The 18,265-nt window shown below is 39.0% G+C and overlaps 1 protein-coding gene across 1 annotated transcript in view; it reads left to right on the forward strand.

The window, feature by feature from the left end:
• The first annotated feature begins 232 nt into the window (after positions 1-232).
• The window catches only part of AHR (aryl hydrocarbon receptor), a 59,907-nt gene continuing 41,874 nt past the window's right edge, over positions 233-18,265 (forward strand). The window contains exons 1-2 of the mRNA XM_048951691.1: positions 233-396; positions 6,626-6,813. Coding sequence (XP_048807648.1) covers positions 341-396; positions 6,626-6,813 — 244 coding nt within the window. The 5' untranslated portion in view covers positions 233-340. The remainder of the gene's footprint in view (positions 397-6,625; positions 6,814-18,265) is intronic.

Consider the following 18,265-nt stretch of genomic DNA (forward strand, 5'->3'; position numbering starts at 1 on the left):
TCGGAGGGGAGACGCGGGGCTGAGCGGCACCGCAAAGAGTCGGCCGCCCTCACACCTGTGCCGTGCGGAGGCGCCGCGCGGCGAGTGGGTGTCGCCGCCGCCGATCACCTGGGATCCCCGCCCCGCGCCACCTCCGCCTCCCTCCGTCCTCGCCGGGCCAGGGGAGGCGCCGCCGCTGCGAGCGTGCTGCTGCGGGCGGGCGGGCGGCAGGGCCGGGGCCCGCGGGCGAGGCAGGAGCTGCGGCGCCGCTGGGACTCGCCTTCTCCCGGCAGCCGGGGCGAGGCGGACGGCGAGGCGGCCCCCGGCCGGCGGCGGTGCGGGGCGCTGGAGCCGCGGCAGGATGAACCCCAATGTCACCTACGCTAGTCGCAAGCGGCGGAAACCTGTGCAGAAAATGTAAGCGGCTTTCGGCGGGGAGGGAGAAAGACCGAGACGGGGATGGGGGTGGCTTCCTTGCTCCGTCCGTCCCGCCCGGGCACCGCGGCGTGGGGCTGCCCCGGCGCGGGTTCCCCCCGCCCTTCCCGGCGCCGGCTCGGCCGCGGAGTGCCTGTGCGGCTCCCGGCTGCGGGGCACGGCGGTGCGGGGTGGGCTGCGGGCCCTCCTTTCTCCGGCGCCCCGGGGGTTCCACGGGATTTATTTTATTTTTCTTGGATTTCTTGTGAAAATAAAGCTAAATCGAGGTCCCCTCGCGGCTGGCGGGCGGAGCGCGGAGGTGGGAGCAGGGAGCGGCGGCTCGAGGCGGCTGACCTAGATCGGGAGGCACCTGAGGTGACAGCTCCCGGCGCAGGCGGCGCGGCCCCGTTCATGTCGGGGGTGGGGGGGATCGGTCCGGTCCTCAGCCCGGGGCTGTCCTCGGTCCGCTGGGCCGGCTGCAGCCCCCACTGCTACATCAGGTGGTGGCGGTTGTTCCACTGCGGGTGCTGCAGATCGCTCCAAGAGGCCAAAAAACAAGTGTCTGTCGTGGTATTTTCAAACTTGGGCTGCAGCTTAGTGCCTGAGTGCTTTCGCGTTTTGCACCTGCGGTAGGTTTGAGCCCTGGGCTTTGCGGGCTGGTCATCTCATGCGAGTGATTTTCAGGACGGCGGCTTAACCCGCACTTTCGACTAGAAGTCAGTGTCAGTTGCAAGCAGTAGAGGAGCTGAACTTCGGAGCTGCTAGCAAAACTAGCTGTGATGCAAAGCTCAAAAAATCCCAGTGTATTACCGAGTACTCTTGTAATAGTACTGTAATCACCTGAACTCCAAAAGCATTAAAGAAAATGACGAATATTTAATAAAATCCCAATGTCAGTGTATGTTCTCAGATTGACAGCAGACAACTGTGCTGGGGGGAGTGAAGTCAGCCTGGGTGCTCACTTCTGTACAGTTGGAGCTATGAGAATGAGTGCATGCACACAGCCAGTCTACAAATTAACGCAAAATTCTAAACATACCCTTTTTTAAAAAAAGTTCTGGCTAGAAGATAGAGTCATTATGAGAAGAGCAGTGTTTGCTTTTTTCGATTACTCATTTCCAATCTATAATGTAGAAGCAGTGAATCAGTCTTCTCTACAGGTCTGGATTTTAACGAAGAAATTAGTGTTGTCTTTTTGTGAAGTAGGAATGCATTGGTAGTATTTGTCAACTGTTGGTTGCTGAGGGCAAGTAATTCTTGTAATTGCATAAGGGTGAGCTGTTCTGCCTTTTTGGTCGCATCGCTTAATGTCTGGCTGGCTATTACATTCTTGGTCTTGATTAGAGGATGTGAAACTTTCCTTTTTGTGTTACTGTTGTATCTACGTTACTAATCTCTTTCCGTAATCTATTTTCTTATATTTGGTGGCCATGCTTGTCATATTAGTTGAACTTGGAGCCTATTTTTGTTGCTAATGGAAACTATATCTATTTGGGATTCTGCCCTTTGATACCAAAGGGACAGATAGATGTCTCCTCCTTTGCATTTGCTTGCTCACCTATTATTATGAGAGAAGACATTACTATTAGCCAGTCTTGTTGGAGTTACCAGAAATTATTCAGAATTTATCTTGCACGTATTGCTTTTTCTTCTCCTAGTGGTTATGACTTTTGGTTGCTCATGCTGTTAGACCAACCTTGCTGAGCATTGCGGGTGGTGGGAAGGCTCTGATATCTCACATAGCTAATTACAGAGCATTCACTGGGCTAAAAAGTAGGGATAGAGGTCATAAGCTCCTCTAAGTGACTGGGGGGAAGGAGGGGAGAACGGTTTCAGCACTGCTCCTTGCCCCACGGTTTGGCACTGCTGTGATTTGAGTCCATTTGAAGTTGGTATTTTGTCCTCCTAGTAGAATTCAGAGCTCTTCAAAGAGAATTTTAAAATGAAAGAAGTGATGCACTGCTGGGAGTAGTGCCTTTTGTGAAGCTGTTGCTTCTTTCTGATGTTTCATTTGTCATAGATGTAGCTGTGAAGGGAGCCTGGTCGTTGTTAGTCTGTAGCAGTGGGCAGCTAGCATGCAGCAGTGCTCATGGGTTAAAACAAATGAAGAACTACTTCCCGCTTCAGGTGCAAATAACTTTAAGTCATGGCAGTAACTCAGAGGCAATATAGGAAGCTTCCCCCTGCAGCCACCCTATCTTTATGGGCCGTGCAAAGGACTGGACTCAACAGGGAATCGCCTGACAGAAACGTGTTGTTTTGATCCGGTAGGGAGTCACCATATCACAGCTGAAAAGAAAACGCAATAATGGGAAAACTTAAGCGGCAACTGTTCCTGCATTTCATCTTGTTATCTTGTCATCTGGAGGGGAAATAAAACAACAGCCTAATACACAATGTGCATTCCAGTGAAATGTAGCTTTCTTAGAACCTCGGAGCCTTCCGCAGGTTTCTTCCCACGGGTGGTGGAGCTGTGCGGGTCCCCCTGGTGGCCGCTCTGCATGGCCCCTGCTTTGAATTTTTCTTCGACTGTTCCATTTCTGTTTTGTTTTTAAGGTCTTGTGTGCCTTTTCTCTACTGATTATTAACTGAACTGCTGATTTTGCATGCTAGTAAGATAAAATGCATTGTTTTATTGAAGTGAAGTTTACTGGAGGTGGATCCTAACATTAAGTAAAGGATTTTATGTAAGTGTTGTTTCACCTTGCTGTCTTTAGATTCCTATGCTTTTCTGCCTGCTAGCTCAGTCCTGCTGTGATTTGCTTTGTTGTTCTCTTTTTCAGTGTTTGGGTAGAAATTGTTTTGCATAACGGAATGAATGTAATAGACAAGGAATGGGGTGGAGGGATTTAAATGTTTCATACTGTGCAGACACACAAAGCGTAACAGCATGTTTCTTGAAAAAGCAGACTAAATAAGAAATGATACACTTTTGTTCCATGTTACCATGAATGTATTCATGATACTAAATATTCCAGAGAAAAACGTTTGGCTGGTTGATCCTTAATTAAAGGTACATATTAAGGCATAGTGATTTCAGAAAGCAGTGCAAATATATGTTTAACTTAAAATAATAATAATAATAATAATTTAAAAAAAAAAAACAAAACAGCAGCAGCAACAATAAACCTCACAACTATTTATTCTTTCAAGACAAACAAATAAGTGCCAAGAAGTGGAAGTTCATCAGTAAAGAAAAAAAACCAAAACATTAAAAGCTTGCTTTGTTTAAAGCGCTCTTCACACATAGAGCAGCTTGCACCTTGTGTGTGAAATGGAAGCACTACAAAACTTTTGGCATAGTTAGAATAAACTTATTAGATTAGGTGATAACTGGTACACTTGTTGGTGTACCTGTATGCTATGTGTGAACTGTAAACTGCTACTTAAGATTCATTGCATTTAATGTTTCATTTTGTGTGGTTGATGGCTTTTTTTTCCTGTGTGTTTTTTTTTTTTTTTTCCAAGGTTTTTTTTGGTAGTACTTGCAAAAGTATTCAGTTTGCAAGGAATAGCTGCAGCAACTGAAGATAATTACATGTAGATGCTATGGTTGGCAGCTAGGAACATGCTTTTTTCTTTTTCTGGATAGTCTGGCTTGTGGTCTTAGATAGCATTGAAGGGTGTTAAAACTGAGTGTAAAGATTTTGCTCTTGCCTCATGTTCTGGCTGTCCCCATCGCTCTGTCGTAGTCACTTGGACACTAAGCCAACCTGAGCAACTGAGTGACAGACTGCTTCTGGAGGACAAACGGTTGCACAGCATCAGATGAGCAGCACATGAGATTTTTAGTGAGAACATCTTTATCCCTTTGCTGCCTAAAACTTTGTTGATTTCATTGTCTGCTGAAGGAACCACTGGAGAGTGCCTCTTGCCCTTCAAGATAGGTTGACAAAAGCTTTTGAGCAGAGAGATTGTTAGTCTGTATTGTATCTGTTTCTTCCAAAGGAATCAGCAGCTGAACGTTCCTAAATGGTGAATTCACTGTGGCAGATAAGACTATTCATAGGAGTCTTTTTCCGTTGTTAAAATAGAGAATTTTGGACGGTGTCACCTATATAGCACTTGTTCAGTAGTAACTGATGAGTTTCATATACCTGACCTATGTTTAATTGAATTGACATAAGAATAACATGTTAACATATGCTGTATTGAAGATGAAATGAAAAGTACACACAGCTGAAAAGATTAAATCTGTCAGAGAGGTGACACTCATGTTCTTCCTTGTGCCCTTTTTTTTTCTAATTAGTAAAGTCATTCTGATGAACTCCTAAAGGTTTTCTTGTATGTTATGAACAAAACATATCTGTGCTGTATTTCATTTTCTCAAGGAACTGCTTCAATTTTCCTTTAAAATACAAATTAGCCTATAAATACTGAAACTTATTTTGGCCTTTTAATAATAAGATCCAGATACTCATGCACTTGTAGTGTTATTAATATCAATGAAGGCATGCATGGTAAGCATGTGCAATTGAAATTTCTGTTGTCTGTAGCAGGCTTCTGAAAACAGCAGTCAGATAATGTTGTGGTAGTACCTCTTTTACAATGGCAAAACTAGAATTAGCAGTCCTTGCTTGTTTTGCAGCTGTTGGATGATAAGGACTGTACTTTACTTGAGAGATACTGAGTGTGTGGCAATCTCTGGCTTTTGATTGATTAGAGAGTTTGAATTTCCTGTAAGTAAGGTAAAAGGTGGCGCCCAGGAGGTCAGCTGAAAACCTGTTTTCTTCTGTAGTGTTTTTCTTTGTTGTTTTTTTTTTTTTTTTTTTTCCTTTTTCCTTTTTCCCTTTTTTAATAATAAAAATAATCTTGACATAGTATTTAATTGTACTTGAAGGTAATTTTCTGCAATGCAGCTAAGGCAGCCCTGAGCATCAACAGTTTATGTAAGAGAATGGAAAATGGTTCAAGTTACTACTTATTTCCCCTTCATTTCCATCCTTATTTCTTTTGTCCCTGACAGTTCCATTTAAATCATGGATTTTTGTTGGGTGATAGTAGATAAAATTAGATGAAATCATGGTATGCTGAAAATACCGCCAACTTAATGTTTAGTAATGTTCTGTGCTGCATTTGGGGAATCCTTATGCATTGGCTACTTGGAAGTAAAAACTTACATGAAAGTAATGCAAAAACAATCACATCTAATGAGTAATTTGTCAAGGTAATTGCCCAGTTCCGTATTGTTTCAACATCATAACTTGTCAAATTGCTAATAGAAATTTTAAGCAAAGGGGAGGGCAGTTGTGAAAATAGAGAAGTCTGGTATTCAATGCTGCTCTAATTGGCATGTCATGAGCTGTTTTCAAGGGGACCTCTGCTTTTTGGAACATGCTTTGATTTGGTAATAGTGAGCTGTTCAGTGACAGGTATACAGCTTTTACTTGCTTAAAGTTTGAAATTTATTGGTTTGTTTTTTTTTTCCTTCATTGAAGGCTGTTCTATAGACAAGTATTTGAGGCAAATTTAAATGTTACTGATGACATTTGGTGATCTTGAGCTTTATTTATTTTGTTAGAGTTATATTTAAATTGTGTTAATCATATACAAGTGAGTGTCTTGCCTGGATAATACTTGAGAAATGCACCTTGCAGAGCCACCTTTGTCATATCATACTCAAGTGAAACATCATTAGCTAAGAGTTGGTATATAGAATGAGTTCAGTGATATTAGCAAGGAAGACTTTACATGCTGACTGAGCTGTATCTTTTCTTGTGCAGTTCTGAGTGCCTTGTTGTCTAGCAAGTTACTTAACCATTTATTATTTCTAATTTACAATAACCTGTTCCAAACCTTGATGAAGAATTAATGATATTTGTGAAAAAATGTAATTCAAGTAGAAAAAAACCAAAACAACAACAACCTGAGTGTACTGTCAAATAATTTGTACACTAATAAGTTGAATTATTCATAATTTGAAAGAAATCAAGGCATTTGAATGTGTGTGTAGGAAGGTTTTTACGAGTGCTATATCTGAGTTTGCAAACATCCATTACGTGTTCAGATAGCTATGGCAGGTCTTACTGCTTTGTTTAACAGTGAATGTGTTGGGGAGGAAAGTGAAATGATCTTAGATAGAATTCTACTTTTTTCCATGAGAAACAGAAGTCGCTTAGGAAAAACATTTTGCATGTTAAAGTTTAAAAGGTTGTAATGTTAGACAAATATTTGCCTTCATTTTGGGAAAGAACTTTTGTTTATTTTTATTTTTATTTTTTTTTTGCCACAGAGTAAAGCCATCTCCAGCCGAAGGAGTCAAATCCAATCCCTCCAAGAGGCACAGGGACCGTTTGAATGCGGAGTTGGATCGCTTGGCAAGCCTTCTGCCTTTCCCTCAAGATGTTATCGCCAAATTGGATAAGTTGTCTGTGCTTAGGCTCAGCGTCAGTTACTTGCGAGCCAAGAGTTTTTTTGAAGGTAACAGTTGGGAATTTATTTGGTTTAGGAATGCCTGCACAATGCTGCTTGTACTGCAGGTTGCGTTCACTATTGAAGTACTTAAAATCATTTTTTTCTATTTTAGTGGAGCATACAATTGTATGGATATATACAGTATGAGTGTATAAAGTAGGCTTTCCGCTTTCTTGAAAACCAAACGTAAATACTTACATTTCATCAGTCTTTCAAAGGTTTGCATTTGGACGCAGTGTAGCCCTTAATAAGTCTTTCAGTCCTTTTCTTAAACTTTGAAAAATTAGAAGCTGGGATTTATCATTTACCCCTCTGAAAATAGCCCTTATAAAGCCATTACAATTGAGTAAATATCATGAGTTCCAATCCGCTGCATGTTTTGCTTAATGATTCATCAAAAAGATTTCATATTATATGCAATAACAACTAATGCCTCTTCCTATAGTTATTCTGAAGGTGACTTCTAAAGAAAGCGGCAAAGTCTTTCCTGTGTTCAAGCTGTGGTTAAAGCAGAGCATGAGGCATTAAGATGACACCTAAGGTTCTCCAGTTGTGTGGGCAGTGTCTACTGACCATAGCCCAGGATTGCGTAGTGCAGCAGTGCTCAGGGCAGTAATCACGCCATGTGCATGTTCTCCTGTTCTACCTCAGAGGCAGTAGATGAGTGCTACCCCCCTCTATCATTATCTGAGTTCTTCTGTAGGGTGAAAAGGGGTGGTTGGCTGCATTGGGTGCTTGCTGGTTTCTTCAAAGGCAGGATTTAGTCCTTGTCTTTGCTGGAGTAAAACAGGGAGCTGGTATTTAAAAAAAATTTTCCTTTTTGTAATCAGAAATTTTATGATACTATACTGAAGATGGATCTACATTGATACCTGCAAATACTAAGGACCTTTTTTTCTTTTTTTTGTAAAAAATAACCTCTGTCCTTATTGATTGAGGATTTGGTATTTCAGTGTCTTGATAGTGATTCCATGCCATGCATAAGAGGACTGAAGAAAGCTAGCTTGCCTACAATAGTTTCACTTTTTACTGCAGGACTACAAAATTCTTTTTCTCATTTATTTTGACTAAAGGCTTCAGTTTGGTAATGCTTGTAAACTGTTATCCAGTATTTTATTGCTTGATGAATACGTGCAAGTGTCTTGATTCCTGGGCACGTTCAGGATGGTTCTTAGTATGGGATCTTCTCAAGGTTTGAGTTTGTGAAATATTTTATGATAGCAAATATCCTTATTTAAAAAAAGATATTGCTGGAAGTAAGTTTTCTGTTGGCACATCAGTTTCATCAAAGTCTTGGTGACAGGTTATTTCATGTTGATTGCAGTAGAACAAATTATTCATCTTGTTTGGTGTTCTTTTTCTGAATTGAAAAGGAAGTTTCAATTCTAATAATGCACTTGAATTTTTCTTGAAGAAAAGTTACATATTCTGAAATGAATAGAAGATTGTAGACTTTTTGCCTCACTTGGGCTGCATTGATAATCTCACTTTCTCATGCAGTGGAAATGTTTGATTTTTGTTTTGTCATATTCTGTTAATTTGCACTTGAAGGTCCTGGAATAAAGGAGCTAATACTATAATTTCTGTTTAGGAAAATAATAATTGCATTACTAGTTTTGTGCTGTTAAAAAGCATTCAAAAACCTGTAATCTCATCACACCAAACTTTATATCCATTGATTGTTTCTAATTTGAATCTTAAATCAGCTTTCAGATGCTTAAAACAGTGATAAATTAGATGTGTGATAGCAGGAGATAAATCGTATATGCATCTCAAGTTGCAGTTTTAACTACTATGGATGCAAAGTTGAAGCAAATTAAACTGTGTTGCGGCTCTGTTCAGGTGGAGACCACTTCATATGGACACATGCAACTGCTAAGAATATGCTGGACCATAGCTGTGTTGTGCAGCTTATTCATGTCATAATGAATCAAACAGCAGAATTTTTACTTTCCTTATAGTAATCATGGAATGAGTGTGTATACTAGATGCATTCTAGCACTTAGTATAAAAAAAAAAAAAAAAAAAAAAGCTGAGTCTGAAAAGAAAAATAAGTTTTATGTTGATTATCTTGTTATGCAGTTCAGAATGTCTGATGCATGAAGCAAATTCATTTATACGGTCAGATATAATAGCTTCTGTGATGCTATCTTGTCTTTTTTTTCTTGGAAAAAGACTTCTTGCTATTTCTTTACAGATAAGATTACAAATTAGATCATTAATCAGTATCAATCTGAAAGCGTTTAAAGGCTAACATTGATTAAAGATAAACATCAGGAAGCAATCTGAAACAATGACTAATTCACTATTGCGAATAGGAGGAAAATCTTTTTTCCTATTTTAGAGTACTTAAGTAGCACAAAATCTATTTCAGTTGAAATTGACCTTCCAGAAGAGAAAGAAGTATTTTAAAGTATGTAATTAAGAACAACAATAACAAATCCATCCACTTCCCTAAGATAATTGTTTTAATGATCTACCTGTCCAGTGCTTCTCACAGAACTGATTTTTGAAGGATTATTTTGTGCTGCTTAAAAAATAAGTGAGGAGAGCCCTGTAGAATAACTGATGAGTGCATGAGTGAGCGTCGATTGTCACCTTGAGTGCCCGTTCTGAGCCAGCAGGTCTCCGTTATTAACATAGCATGCTGAAGTGAGGGGAAACGCTAAATGAATAACAGGATGCAAAGGGGGGTGTGTAAATTCCTGCGGAAAGTAAAATATAAATGCATAATCATATGATCTTGCTTGAAAGGAAACCCAGGTTTTTGCTGTAACAATGGATATTTTTTTCAAAGAAAACACTTGCATTTTTCCAAGTTTAAATAATCCAGAGTGGATGTCTGTCTTGATAAGGTAGAAGTTTGGGAGGAGATGAAAAAAGGAATTGTTTTATGAAAGACATCTCAAGAAGTTGTGTCAATTTGAATAAACATGCTTCACTTAGATGTCTATGAAATCCTTAGTTCTTACTTTAAAAGCTAAGTGTAAAAGACAAAAAATCTTTCCTTCCCAGCTCTTTAACAGTTCAAAATAGTCTCCGAAGTTAAAGCCAGATGAGTTTTTCTGTGGTGTCAAGATTGAAATGTAGTAAGCTTCAGTGCGCTTAACGTATTCCAGATTCTAGAACACTGATGTACTTTTTTTTCCATAACCTTTAAACATCTTCTGTTAGTAACTGATGATATTCTGCTAAGCAGTTGCACTTGGTTGTTGTAGTTTGTCGTTCAGTTATTCAGTGGCTGCTGTTAAGCCATCCTTATATATGCTGCCCGTCAGCAACAGCAGCTCAGTGATGCAGAAGCTGTTTGTGTGGTCGGGTCACTCTCAAGTTAACGTAGTGGTAGATGACTCCCCCTGCCCATGTCAGGCACTCTGACTGTATGCTGGAATTTGAACACTACGTTATGTAGTCAAGAAAGAGATTTTGGTAGGTGCTGAAAGTAACTGTAGAATGACTTGGGTTGGAAGGTAACGTAGTCCCATGCACCCTGCCATGGGCAGGACTGCCAACCACAAGATCAAACTGCCCAGGGCACAATCCAACCTGGCCTAGAACACCTCCAGGGATGGGGCATCCACACCTTCTCTGGGCAACCTGTGCCAGGGCCTCACCACTCTCTCTGAGCACAGAATTGTCTCCTAACATCTGGCTAGACTATTCTCTCTTCTACTTTGAAATTGTTTCCCCTTGTCCTGTTGCAATCAGACAGTGTAAAAAGTCAGTCCCCTCCTTCTTACAAGCTCCCTTCAAATACTTGAATGCCATAATGAGGTCTCCCCAGAACCTTCTTCAGGCTGAACAAGCCTAGCTCCCTCATCCTTTCTTCATAGGAGAGATGCTTCAGCCCTCTGATCATCTTTGCAGCCTTCCTCTGGACCCTCTCCAACAGCTCTGGATATCTTTCTTGGGCTGTGAGTCCCAGACCTGTACACAGTACTCCAGGTGGGACCTCATAAGTGTAGAGAAGAGGGGAACAATCACCTCCCTCTCCATGGTTGCCACTGTTCTTCTGATGCAGCCCAGGATACTGTTGGCCTTCTGGGCTGCAAGAGCACACTGCTGGCTCACGTCCACCTTTTAATTCACAAGGACATCCAAATCCTTCTCTGCAGAGCTTTCACCAGAACTTTCAATGAGTTCTTTTTCCAGACTGAACATATACAAAATAATGACTCTCAAGTCTGCTTCATCGTGAAATCTGAAGGTCTCATCTGGTCAGTCAAAGCTAAGAAGTTATTTGGGACAGTGTTGCTTTTCAGCTGTGTGATGCTACCTGCATATAGTAGATAGATTAGCAGTCCTGAAAGTCAAGCAGGTTAGCTTAAATCACTGCTGGAGTATTTATTTTGTGTGTAAGATACTTTCTGAAAGTGGCTTAAGGCAAGCTTGTTATTTTTAAGAGACTGGGATAAATCAGGCAGGTGTTTGCTGACTGTCAGTAAAGAATGACTTTGTATTTGTCCTTGTATTACTTCAGTCTGTTTTGATGCTAAGTGCCAGTACGTTTGTGCATTCAGCAGTGAAAAATGTATAGAAGTGAAAAATGGGAGAAGTGCAAGTTCAGCATCTGGGGCACAACTGGACAATCATTTAACCTGTGTTCTTTGTGCCTGCTAAAATGAAAAAAAAACCTCTTACCTTTTGCTTTGGTCCCTATAATGTTGTCAATTTGTCATATAGTGTCTTACTGCAGCAAGAAAGAGCACTTAAAGTGAGCCTTTAGTCAAAGAGATAAGGAATAATTAAGAATGAAACTAGAGTTAGCATTTGCTCTCTTTTATTTATATTTTGGGGAATGATTTTTTTTTTTTTTTAAGGTATACTGAGAATCAAGGAGAGAAACTGAAGTGAAGAAGCTGTGCTATGTATGTGTATCGATACATTAGAAACAAAATTTAACATGTTGCTTATTAATTATTCTTTCATCCATTTCAGTAAGAATTCCTGTGGTTTAAAGTATGTGGGTGTTTTCTCTTGCTTACTGGATAGTATTCTGCAATTACAGAAGAAAGTTTCTGTTCAAAATTAGTTCAGGATTGGTTTCTTATGTTGTATGCAAGTGATTCTGGCAAACACAGCAATAACAAAATACTTAAGAACTTTTTCCAGTAAGTTTGCATTGCCTAATTTTCCTTTGTGATATAATTAACGCATATTCTTTGGTTTAACATAGCTTAAATTTGCAATGCACCCATTGTCATCACATAAAATATATTGTTTGATATAATGTATTTTTCCTGTAATGCCTGCTGGTCTATCACACTGCACATTCGAGAGAACAGACTGCATGAGGTTCCCGCTTTGAAGAGTATGGCTTAAAATGTACAGTTAAAATGTACAGATGATAAAGGCAGATAATATGGAAGACAACGTATTCTTTCTCATTGAGAATAGTTGTGGTATATCTACAACCTCGCAGGTATAGATAACCTATTCACCAAGTGCCGTATTATTCTCTCAAACAGAAACCTCAAATTACAAAACTACTGATTAAAACTCAACCTCCCAAGGCCAGGATACTGCATCAGGTTTAACCAGACTTGCTTTCATTTCAGACAATTACATTTACTCGTTTGTGTAATGCAACTTTCTTCATGTATTTATGAAAGGGCAGCTTCCCTTCCATGTTTTGCATCTTATTTGTAAGTTGGAGGAACAAAGAAAAAGGGGGAGAAGAATGTGTGTTTTTTTTTTTTTCCTTGTACAGTTCTCCTACCTTGCCCCCATCCAAAATTATTACATAATGTGTACTTTGAGACTGTGTGGGTATTTCAGGGTGAGACTACCATATTAATCAAGTTATTTTCTCTACCCAGCTGCTGTGCTTGTCTTTTGTATTCCTGTTCCTTGCCCTACCCCAATCCAGTCGTACTAAGCATTTATGGCTTGTCTGCTACTAGCTATTTTAGCCTGTATTTTACATAACAGAACATAAGTAGGGATTTAGGCTTTGAAGTCCTAAATTCTGATCCTCACAAACAGTGATTAAAGCCATGTAGCTGTGACATCACCTTCAATCTCACTATGTGTATGTTTTCATTGTTACGTGCTGGTTCTTACCTTGATCAGAAATGTTCTAGGAGTGCTGTGTCGCTAGGCAGGGAATGCAGCTGGGCAGCCCTGTTCTGCAGTGCATTCATACAGCTGACATTCAGTATGTCCCATAAAGAATATATAAAATGGCAAATTCTTTTCTTATCAGACAGTAAGATCTTGCCATGTGAGCATATCTGTGGAATAAAAGGGAAATTGGTTGCTAACAGTGATAGTAAACTTATTCTTCAGCTGTGTTTTTTTATTTTCTGCAACTGTTGGGACTGAATTATTTGAGTGGCTACTGTTAATCATTGTTAGAACTGCCATTGAAGGGAAGGAAAGTAAAAGGTTATCTCTTCATCTCTATTCTATATATATTTCTTAATCAAAACCATATGGGAAATCAGTTTAGGAGCCTCTTATGTTCCATGAAACTGTTGTTACATTTCTTGAAAACCCAGTCCCAGGATGAATAGTATTTAGGTTGTCTTTGTAGCCCTTGTTAGTAGGGAGATCAGTTTTAAATATAATTATGTATGCTTTGCTGTGAATGTTGCAATGAATATTCTGCCTTGTTTATATTTAAGGCTCTGATCTTGCAAACTATTCAGTGCGAAACAGATAGATGTTCTTGAGATTGACATTATTATGGTTAGAATAATATTCAAAACCAGAACAAGTAACAAGGTAAAATGTACGTCCTCAGGAAGTATTGCAACTTTTCTGACACCATATATTCCAAATCCTATGATTTTTTTTATTTTTTTGCTGCTATCTTTATTATTAAACTGTAAATCTGAAGATGATGAAATTTGGAGCTTTTGTTTTTAAGCAAACTATGGTAACGGATGAACCCTCCTCCAAATACAGTTGATCAGAGAAGCATGATTAGAGATAGAATCAGGCTTGCAACATCTGTGTTCCATGGGCTTCATTAGAATTTGTGCAAGTACAATTTGCTTGAATGTGACTTAAAAAAAATAATAATCATAATAAACCCAACATATTTTGGTAATTTTAACTTTAGTATCAATGCTCCTTAAAGTGTACCAATAATCTGTGAAACAGCTTTAATGGGATATGTGCCTTTATAACTCTTCCTCCTGCATGTACTCGTTGATAGGAGAAATGCCGTAGCTTTTAATGTTTGACTTTTATATGTGTTCTGATAAGGAAGTAAGACTTGTTTGAGTGAGCTCTGTAGATGTTAACTGTTCTAGCTAGTTATGAGATTGTTAATGTAACTAAGAATTTTTTTGCTAATTTTTCTGAATTAACTAATTTTTAAGTATACAAAGTTTGTGCTCAATAAGTGCTTTGATAGAGAAATTAATAGTTAATGAATGATTGCTTTGTGAATTGTTTCAGAAATCTAACTACATAACTAGAGGTTGGTTCTAGTTACCATAGCTCTGTTGTTGTAATTGATTCATTTATAAATTCTTTTTAAGAGAATACGAAGCAAGCAAAATAGCCAATTGTTGACAAAAGTTTTCTGGGGAAAACCTCAGGTACTTCCTATACTACAGTGTGGTGATAACTTGTTAAAGTGTATCTTTTAACAAGACATAACATTAACGATTAAACTGACTGTAGTTACTCTAGAAACTTAAATGAAGTAAATTGTAAGACCAAGAACATTTATCTGAAAGTACTTTAAGAGCTTGTAGTTTTGCTGTTTGCCAGCTGTGAATGTTAAAGTAGGATACACACATATAGGAATTAGTTGCCTTTGGTGATGCATGCTGAACTCTGCTTTTAATTGTACAATGAGATGCTCATTTTTTTCCTCTGAATAACTGCATCTTAAAATTCAACCCATGTGACATTTGAATTATTCTTTATTGCACACTTTATGCGTGGCAGCATATAATGTCTAATAAGCTAAAAGATGTACATACATGGGCCCTCAAGACAAATTGTAGTTGATTGCATAAAGTAGGAATTTACTGGAGCAAGTCCATAATCTGCCTAGTCAAATATTTTGACTCTGGCATCAGACTCCATTGTTCTGTGTTCAACACACAATTTCTGTGGCCCAGCACAAGGTACTAGCTTTTCTACTGAAGCATTCAAGTCTTAGTGTGTTCATTTTGATTCTTCATGTCTGCATTTGAGTTGCAATTGAAGGATGTTGTCTTTTATTGATTGTGAATGTACAATGTAAATATTTTATATTTGAAGGAAAAGATAATGGTATCTCCCTATCTTCTTCTTGCTGTTCCATCTGTTGTTCGTGCACTTTTATCAGATAGTGATAAGAAATGTATCCAGACCACTGAGACTGAAGGGTTTTTTTTAATTCTTGACCTATTTAGTTGGGAAACTTTGTAGACAGATGGAACCTGTGTGTGTGTGTATGTATATATAGCTGCTGATGCTTAAAAAGGTGAACAATGCAAATATTAATTTCTGGTCAGTATTCTAAACGGGTGGCATAAACATTAAAGTGTTATACCTAGTGATGTGAAAGGAAAAAAATTGCTCCGTTGTGCAACACACCAGAGTTTGCAGGTAGAATGCAATGATTGTGCCCTTCTGAGGGAAGCCCTTGATCCCTAAGATCTTTAGTGTTGTCTCTCATTGTTTTCTTATTACCCAACTGATGCGTGGTTAGGATAAATGGACTTCAAAGGTTGTGTGCATGCACCAGCATGGCGTCCATTTGTGGTGCTTCTCAGGGTTCACTGTTTCACTGTGGGATGGAACAGACGCTATACAACTCACGTGATGCCAAACAGGGGGCAGTGGGCCATGGGTTAGAGAGCAGAGTTGCTCTTTGCAGCCCTTAGCAAATCAGAGAGGCAGGCTGACAGGAATCTGAGCTTCAACAAAGGCATGCTCAGTCCTGCATCTTGAGATTAACCTTGTGCAACAGTATGGGTTTAGGACTGTCCAGCTAGAAAGAAGCTTTGCAGAATACGAGTTCTGGTGGACAGCAGTTTGAACAGGTGTTGGCAATGTATATGTTACCTTGTAGTGAAGAAGGCCAACTGTATACTGAGCTATGTTAGCAAGAGAGTGGCCAGCAGATCCAGCAAAATGTTTTTTGCCCTTTATTTGCAACTTTAGGCATCATGTGATGTACTGGGTACCGTCTTGAACTTCCTAGAATAAGGTGCGTTGATTGGAGCAAGCCCAGTGGATTACAATCTATATAGTTAAGGAGCTGAAATACCTTGTGTGTGGAGAGGCTGAAAGATCTAGGTTTGCTCAGTCTTCGGAAGAGAAAGCTAGTTGGAGATCTTATTGTCATTGTAAGCTAACTACTTAATGGGTGTGTATAACGGAAGCAGATTCTTATCAGAAATGTGCAGTAACAGGACAAAAGGTAACAGTTACAGGTTACAACATGAGAAGTTCACATATGGGAAGCTGTAGCTAGGGATATTAGGGAAATAATGTTCAACATGAAGGTAATTGGACTTGGGAAGTAATTGCCCTTGGAGACATGAAAATTTCATCTTTAACAGGTCCACTGACATTGATGGTGAAGTAAGCTGAGAATGCTTGTATCACAAGCAGAAGATTGTTTTGAGCTGGAAGGGAAGCAAACTTCCAGAAGTTCACTTGATTTCTCTGTCATGCTTCAGGCATTCCAGAAGGACTTGTGTTAGATTTTGTTAGATTTTGAGTTGGTGTTAAAGGATGTCATCTCATTTGGTTGAATGTATGTTTTTGCCTCAATATAAATAAAGAGGTATTTCTGTTAGAAATTGCTTAATTGTTACTGCCCATATAAAGCAAGGGTTGATCTTGAATGGTGTAGTAAAGCAACGTTCCAAACTCAACTCCACACCCTTTTAATACAGTCATTGCAAAACTTAACATCATATTTGCTTGTAGAATAATTGAGCTATTTGATTACATAGTATGATATGAAATGTAATTGACCATATCTTTTTATTCAGTTGAAAGCATACAGGAATTCCCCAGGCAAAGTTCTGTGAGATTTCCATTGAGCCATCAATTGGATGAAGCCAAAACAAAGGCTTCCATATTCACTACTTAGATTATTATTATTATTATTATTATTATTATTATTATTATTATTATTATTATTTTAAATAAGTTAAATGCTGTGTGCTAGATCCAAGCTCCAAAAAAGGGATTATTAGTGCACAAAACTAAGAAAGCAGATACTTCAGAAAGACTTACTTAGCTGAGTTCAGTCATTTGTTTCAGAATTTGGAATTTAATTAAAAATACATAAATCTGTTTTGCTAATTGTCATTTTCTACTTAAGTGATAAATGAAAAGTATAATGAATCATTATTTTTAAACAAAGGAAAATATCTGATTAGCTTTAGGGATATAAGCTTTTTTTCCAAAGCATGGGGGGGGAAGAGTGAGAGGGGAAATAAACTGTTTTAAAATTTAGAGGTGAAAAAATACAAAGATGTGATGGACAGGTACTTTTGTGCATTCTTGCTCATTTTTCCTTTGATCTAATTCCTGAAGGAAGTAAATCATTGCTTTGTCTTTGATTTTGCATCTCTCACATCTGATAATTTAGCAAGCTTTTTTTCCTTTCTTTTCCCTTTTTGGGCCTCAAGTAGTGTCATGTGAATAAGCCTAATGGTACACTGCAATTTGCAAGCATACATCTCCATTTGTTGTGTGTGTTGTTTTTATTTTTCCTGTATGACCAAGGAAGATATACCCAGACAAGTAATTGAATGGGAAGTACATCAGAGGAAATGTGTCAGTCTGGTTATGGTTTGGATGATTCAGCAGGTGACTCCTTGACTCCTCTTTGTGATAGGAACGGAACAAGAGTTCATTGCCTCCAAGTGTTGAAAACCACAAGCAGTGCATGGTTTGGTGTGTGGTTGTTAAACTTCAAAGCCCAAGTGAGAGTTGATGTATTTGAATAACTGCTTATTTCCTGCAATTTACTTTTCTGTTTTAAAGTAATTGATAAAAGCAAAAGAAAGTAGTTTTATCCCACATAGATGTTTTTAATAAATAAATATAAACTCTGAACCAAATTTCTGACATCAGGTGACCAGTTGCAGTTGGCTAGCCATAAAAGCACTGTTTGCTAATTGCTGTTCTGCTACTTCATAAGAATGTTATTTGTAGCCATTTTGAGAGTTGTTTTTTCTCAGCTATTTCATTTGCTCAGGCTCTAATTTAAGTGGAGGAAAATGAGTGCTGATGCATTAGTGGCCTAGAAATTGCTTGACAGGATTTATCAATGACCACCTTGGACAACGACCGTAACAACTTAGGCTATGCTATAGGATAAGAAATATTTATCTGCCTTCTTGCTGCTCCTCAAAGATGGCTGCTTGCCTATTCACTCCCAGTAAATCTCATTCTGTCTCCCGGTTTGGGAGTACAGTGAAAGTATTCTAAACAAGAAGCAAGCATGTGTTTGTAGGCTTTTAAAGGGATGAGATTGTACTACGTAGTG

The sequence above is a fragment of the Lagopus muta genome, chromosome 7 (assembly GCF_023343835.1).
Source record: "Lagopus muta isolate bLagMut1 chromosome 7, bLagMut1 primary, whole genome shotgun sequence".
Taxonomy (NCBI): domain Eukaryota; kingdom Metazoa; phylum Chordata; class Aves; order Galliformes; family Phasianidae; genus Lagopus; species Lagopus muta.